This window comes from Phaseolus vulgaris, chromosome 6 (assembly GCF_000499845.2).
Source record: "Phaseolus vulgaris cultivar G19833 chromosome 6, P. vulgaris v2.0, whole genome shotgun sequence".
In the NCBI taxonomy this organism is placed as follows: domain Eukaryota; kingdom Viridiplantae; phylum Streptophyta; class Magnoliopsida; order Fabales; family Fabaceae; genus Phaseolus; species Phaseolus vulgaris.
In genome coordinates, this window is record NC_023754.2 from 10,459,404 (window position 1) to 10,466,008 (window position 6,605).

Here is a 6,605-nt window from a genome sequence, read left to right on the forward strand (position 1 = left end):
ATCGGTTCATTTGCATTCTTGCACCTTTTAATCGGTTCAATTGACAAGAAATGGAACTTCCATATGAGGTTTGGTGTTTGGTGCAAGTTTTGGTGAGTTCTTGAAACATAGAACATTGATCCATTTCTATAAAAGTGCCTATTCAATCTCCAACTCAAGTTGATTCCATAAAATGTCAAAGAATCATCTATATCTTGCTATTGGAATCATATCACCATGCATACAGCTTTCCCCGGAAACCCTAACGCTCTTGGACTTTGGCGCTGTCAGGGAATATTTGCTTGTCCTAGACCCGAATGTACTATACACACCACATGCATGAACCCTCCCGTGACTTAGGTCTTTCTTACATCTAGGTTTCAACTCATACTATTTATGGGGCCCCGCTTACGTGGTCCATCATCGCGACCAGACCACTGATGTCCGATGTCAACATCTGATGCTGATTTCTGAGGTCTGGCAAGTACAAAACCTATGTCATAAATATATGAATTATTACAAAATATCATGAGAGAATACATAAAGAAAAAGAGCTTACGAAACAAGCCTGAAACTAAGGAGGAAGAGTTATATGATAAACGCACAGGAAATTAGAAGAAGATATTAGAAAAGTGTTCCCTTAATATTTCCTATAAATAAAAATATAGATACTTAGTTTGAATATAAGGTTAGCTCTAAAAAATAAGGTCCTGGTCAACTACCCAATATAAACATATGTCCGCCTTGAGTTTCTCTCCTATTTCCACCCATTTGTAAACTAACCCATTTGTAAAATAACTTGCTTTGAATCAAACAAGTATAGCTTGAATTTCTCTCTTATTTTAGAGTTCAAAATGCTAGTTCCTCCTTTCTAGAATCTAATCTTTGAATGACATGTTTTCCATCTTTTATCTTCTCAATCTCTTTTATTTCTTTGTTTCTTCTTATAATCAAACTTTTATACTTGAAAAGCTTGTTTTATTCTTGTTTTCTACATCGTCAAATAAAATTAAAGTTAATTCTATGAATTTCATTCATAGTAAAATTAAGACAATTAATTAATAAAGCATACAAATTAATATAAAAAAAAATTAGAAATTGAGAATCCCTAATTTAAGAAATCTTATTATAGTCTTAAAGAAGAATATCCATTTATAAATAGAACCTTCAAAATTAAGAACTCAATACAGAAACCATAAAATAAATTATTTGTTTTACATATGCTTGATCACTTCAAATTGTGAATTTATACTGAGTGGTTGAATAAATAGCCTAGCCATGTATACAATGATCCATTGAAAAGGAAAGTTGAATCTTGCATGCTGCTGGAAGATTAACCAAATTGTCAAAACCAAAGTGTAAATATGGTCCAGCATCCACCAGACAGCTACAAAGATTTTTTATAGCTTTATCATTGTTGGCTCTTTGAAAAGCCACTCTTGCTCCATCACAACAATGAGGAGTTGGAGAATCTGATGAACCAATAACCAAATTAGGCACACATTGGAAAAGTAAAGGTTCATACCCATTGCATGTACTTGGAACTTGTGCTGTGGTCAATGTTGTTACTGCCAAAATATAAGCCATAGCAAGCACCACAACACCAAACACTTTCTTCTCTCCCATATTCTCTTGATTATGTGCCTACCTTGTTTTCACTTTTATCAATTTGTGTTCAACCATTGGTACCATAACTCACTTATATAGAGTTACCATTAGTTGAGTTTTGGAATAATTTCATCATATTTTCTTTTCTTTTCATATCCTTTATATGGTATATTAAATATATTTATTATTTACAAAAATTAATTAATAAAAGTTAACTTTTAATAAATTTAATATTTCATATATAAAGGAAAATTTGTGACTATTTAAAAATAGTTTTTGCACAAAATGGGTATGATAAATTTTTTATGTACCATTTTTATTTAGTTTGAGTTTGCCTGATTAAAAATTTTATATGATTTGGAAGCCCTATTCATAGAAAAACGTATAAACATTCTATAAATCTAATTAGGCCAATGAATCTAAAAGGAAAATGAATTACATCAATTATTCTTACTTTTTTAAAAAAATATTAAGGAAATAGGAAATTTTTAAAAGGCAATATTCTAATAAAAATGACTACAAGCATACATTAAGTTCTCATTTTATCACAGGAAAAAAACAGAGAGAAAACACTGATTAGGTAAACCAAATTAAACAACAGGAAAAGGAAAAGAAGTTCCATTTAAAATCTTCATAGGATTCTACTCTCTTCTACTTATAAAGTTAACCATTTAATCTTTAAAAATATATTAACTATTTAGCACAAAAATTAAAACAAAATGAATTTAAATCAATATGAAATAATACCAAAATTTGAGTTTGTAAATGAAAAGATATAATTTTAAAAAAAAATTGATTACGAACAATAACATATATTTTTTAATTATAAATACATATAGTAAAAGTATTTTCCAAAAAATTATCTTATAAAAGTATTTTAAAAAGTTTTTTTTTTTTTTTTGAGATGGTAGATGGAACATTTTGAAACATTGTCTTTTTCCAACAATTAGAGGTTAAATAGACATTTTGAAAGGGAAGTGATAATATTGGGAAGATTTTAGACGAGTACTTTATGTAATTCCTAAAGGATCAATATATTGTTCATGCTAGCATCAATGCAGCATCCCTTTAAAGGTATTATCAAGTCTTAAATTAACAAAAAAGTATGATGCTTCAAACTGGTTGCTTTGATTCGGATGTAGAAAAAGTAAAGAAATTCTATAAATGGGTGTTTAGTATTGGAGACAAAACCATTACGGAACCAAATAATTGAGATGTTAGTATTCAAATTTCAAATGATGTACTGATCTCGGATATTGTGATCCAATCACTTCAATTTTGGATTAGCCATGGAAATTAAGTAAAGCAAGACGTAAAAGGTAAACAAGAAAGTAAACACACAAAAGAAACGTAAGAGAGGCACTATAATAGATTTCAAAAACAAAAACAAAACTAGAATTCAATTGTAAACATTCTTTTTTTCTCTTTTAACTGAATTATATCAACAGTTCAAAGTCTAGTCCACTATTATTAATTTAGACAACAACATAAAACCGTGGCTTAAAGTTTAGGCAACGGTTTTTTAACCGTGTTCGAGGTGAGTGTGACCGTTTGTAATAGGTCACGATTTTTAGAAAAACAACAATTTTAAAACTGTTGTCTAAAATATTTATAACAATCACAATTTAAAAAGCGTTGCTTAAAGTATTGACAAAAACAACAATATATTTTTTAATTTTAGATAAATTATTCATACAAAAGTTCATGATGGAAAGAATAAGTATTAAAAAATAATGTGTATTGAAATATAAATGATCCAACAAAAAATCTTGCATGTTCAAACTACATAATCAAAAAAATTATCTTAAATTATATTGATAACAATCAAGTCTTCAAAATTAAAACTACAAACTTAGTTAAAAAACATAATGTATTAATTTTTGACTACATATAAATAAATTCATTATTCTTCAAGATTGTCTTCATTACCTTCAAACTATAAAAAAATACATAAATATATTACTGTCATAAAAATGGCACATCTAACCATAAAAAAAACATATATAATTCTTTAGACCATAAAAATCTCAAGGAAATAAATTATTAAAAATGCTAATTTTATACTTGAAATTTGATTTTCTTCAAACAAGATCTCGAGCATATATGACAAAAAAAATCATTCTTATTAATATTTACACATAAATTTCACTGGATATCTTTAATAAAAAATATCTATCTGGTAAGTAATATATATATATATGAGTATTTTAATTATTATTTTTTAATAGGTACAGGAGTATCATGTTATCTATACTTACTCTATTATTTTTTATTAATTTTAATTTTAACAATAAAATGGTTAATAGTTTTTATTTGGAATTTTTTAAAATCCAAATTGTCAAAATAATATTTTTTTTCACAAAATAAAATATTATTAATTGAAGAAGGATTTAAAATTTTATTTTATAGATTTATTGAAGAAAAGTTATTTTTAAAAAGATCAATTTCATTTAACCTTAAATTTGTTGTACAACTTATTTTGAATTTATTTTTTAGAGAGATTAATTTTATTTGCAATAACATTTTGTGATACAATTTTATTTGAATTATACTTTAAGATAAATGTATGTCTCCAGCATGGTCAAACTCATTTGCTAACTTGAGTCAAGCAAGCATTAACTTTACAGGTTCAGTAGTATTAGTCTTTGAAGTACAAATCTCTATTATTAAATTTCTCAAACTCTTAGCAAATTAATTGAACTATAGGCATGAAAAAGGCATGCATGATTCAACAATATATAGATTTTATTGGGAAATATTATTGATACCTTCAGAAATAGTAAGATGAAGTAATTGAACTTACAAACTCAAATCCTGTATCATTCAGAATCCCAATCCCTGCAGACGCAAAATTTGCACCAACTATAAGTTTCTCTCCAATAATAGAGGATTCAAATAGGGAAGAAAATGTAAATATCTTGATCTGGTTTAAAGTTGATGTGGGTTATGACTTACCTTTGTCGTTTTTTTTGGCATAATTGGAAAGTTATTTACTGTTCACAATTAATTGAAATAATTGGGAGGCTACTCACCGTTCACAATTAATTGTTATCAAAATGAGAGGTTACTTGTCATTAATTGTTTTTATTATTGTTGTCTTCTAAAACCACTATGTATAGTAACTTCCTTCAAGTAATGTAACAAACAAAAGAGCAACATACATTTTACTTCCTCTCTTTTCATGTACTTTCTATTTCTTCTCTTGGGTGTAAGTGTTTAACCATATAGAGAGAATTTGTTTTGGGACTATTTATCTATTAGCCTAAAAGGAATTCATTGTACTCCCAGTCAAGGTTATCAGACTCGAGAGTCTACTGTGACTCGTGGGAGCCCAGTAAACTCGACTCGTAAACCCGACTCGTAGACTCGTAAGAGTCTACTTCACATAAAAAATTTAACAAAACAATAATAATTCATGATATCAAATCCATAATATTGAAATAAACAAGTTCATACACCAATAAAATAACTAAAACAACACAAATGTTATAGTTTTAAAAGTCTCATTCATCTAATCCTCTAAGGAAATCATCTCCAAGATCTTCATGATCATCTCCATCTTCATCATCACCATGTTCATCATCATCATCATCTTCATCATCAACATCATCATCAAAAACTATATTATAAAAATCAGCTGCATCTGGAATTGAATCATTTAAACTTGTTCCTCCACCTAAGTCAACATTCACACCATCATTTTCAAGTAGAGTTTGCTCAACCTCAACAACATTATCTCTTTCTTTAGTTATCCATTCATTATCGGACTGAATGTCTTCAAAAGGAAGAGCAATAGATCTTCTAATTTGTTTGTTTCTCAACTTCGAATTATACATTACATAAACTAAGTCATTCATTTTCTTTTGGTGCAAACGATTTCTTCTTTTTGTATGAACCTATAATTAAATATGAAATTTTTGTCAATATATAAATCAAATCAAGAAAAAACCTTAAATAACTTAAAGAACTTTAATTACCATTTCAAATGAGCTCCAATTACGCTCACACCCTGAAGAACTACAAGTTAAACTCAAAACTCGAACAACAAACCTCTTTAGTTCTGGAGTTCTATCCCCAAACATCATCTCCCACCAATCTGCAGGTAACATAGCTTTCCTACCCAGCTTTGCATCTTCCAAAGAAAATATTCCTCTTGCATGGTGAAAATCAATAAGTTACAAATTGATTTTTGTTCTTTCTGCAACGTCATTAACCAATCTTCTCATGCACATGTACAACCCCTCCTTCACCTCAGCATCATCATTTCTAAAGTTTGGTTGATAGTGTAATTGGGGGTTTAGGTAATAGGCAGCTGCATGCAAAGGCCTATGAAGCTGATTATTCCACAATGATTTTCCAAACAGGTTCATAACTACGTACCAATTATGTTATGTTAGAACTTAGAAATAATTACACAATAAATAAGTATTAAAATTTAAAATGGAAGAAACCTAGAAATGTTACCTTTTCTTGATATTATTAAAGTTGCTTTTAATCTTCTCTTTGGCGCAATCCATCCCCTCATATATAAATCCCATTGCGGTTTTACATCCGAATCTACCAATCGAATGACCACCATAAGAGGGGCAACAACTTTTAAGCATATACTTACATTCTTCCAAAATCGACTATCTAATACCACATTTTGAACTTTTCTCCCTTCTTGAGAAGTTCCAAACTTGCTTGTTTTCCATTCCTCAGAGTTAAACATGGTCATCAATGATGTTTTCATTTCATACAAACAAGCTAGAGTCAAATATGTTGTGGCAAATCTAGTCATTCTAGGCCTTATCAAGTCCCTTCCATTCGTAAACTGATGAGAGTCAAGTAAAGGAGGTTTTTATTAATGAAGGAAGAGGCAATTCACCATCACACTTGAAATTCTTCCTTCTAGTCTTCTCAAAATTAAAAAAAGACATAAAATAAAAGAGAGGCCCAAGCCCAAAGCCTAAACCCAAACCCAAGTCCATCCTATGAAGGGCAAGGCCAAGTATTAAATAATAAAGAATATTGTTGAA

General features: G+C 29.0%; 2 protein-coding genes across 2 annotated transcripts; both read right to left on the reverse strand.

Annotated features, from left to right (window-relative positions):
* Positions 1-359: 359 nt before the first annotated feature.
* LOC137833360 (non-specific lipid-transfer protein AP10-like) lies at positions 360-1,605 on the reverse strand. Its single transcript, XM_068641711.1, has 2 exons — positions 1,266-1,605; positions 360-472 (listed from the first exon to the last, which is right to left on the reverse strand). The coding sequence occupies exons 1-2, from the start codon at positions 1,603-1,605 to the stop codon at positions 360-362; spliced, it is 453 nt and encodes a 150-aa protein (XP_068497812.1).
* A 3,485-nt stretch (positions 1,606-5,090) lies between these two features.
* LOC137833361 (uncharacterized) lies at positions 5,091-6,367 on the reverse strand. The gene is made up of 4 exons (XM_068641712.1): positions 6,052-6,367; positions 5,824-5,959; positions 5,565-5,739; positions 5,091-5,483 (listed from the first exon to the last, which is right to left on the reverse strand). The coding sequence occupies exons 1-4, from the start codon at positions 6,365-6,367 to the stop codon at positions 5,091-5,093; spliced, it is 1,020 nt and encodes a 339-aa protein (XP_068497813.1).
* Positions 6,368-6,605: the final 238 nt, after the last annotated feature.

Bases quoted from the DNA above. Each gene is read 5' to 3' on its own strand.
- LOC137833361 (XM_068641712.1), bottom strand. From the start codon at position 6,367: ATGACTAGATTTGCCACAACATATTTGACTCTAGCTTGTTTGTATGAA. The intron at 5,960-6,051 runs GTAACATTTCTA...ATTGGTACGTAG, and splicing joins TTTAATAATATCAAGAAAAG to TTATGAACCTGTTTGGAAAA. The intron at 5,484-5,564 runs GTAATTAAAGTT...ATTTAATTATAG, and splicing joins ATTGGAGCTCATTTGAAATG to GTTCATACAAAAAGAAGAAA.
- LOC137833360 (XM_068641711.1), bottom strand. From the start codon at position 1,605: ATGGGAGAGAAGAAAGTGTTTGGTGTTGTGGTGCTTGCTATGGCTTAT. The intron at 473-1,265 runs GTATACATGGCT...TTTATGACATAG, and splicing joins TTCCTTTTCAATGGATCATT to GTTTTGTACTTGCCAGACCT.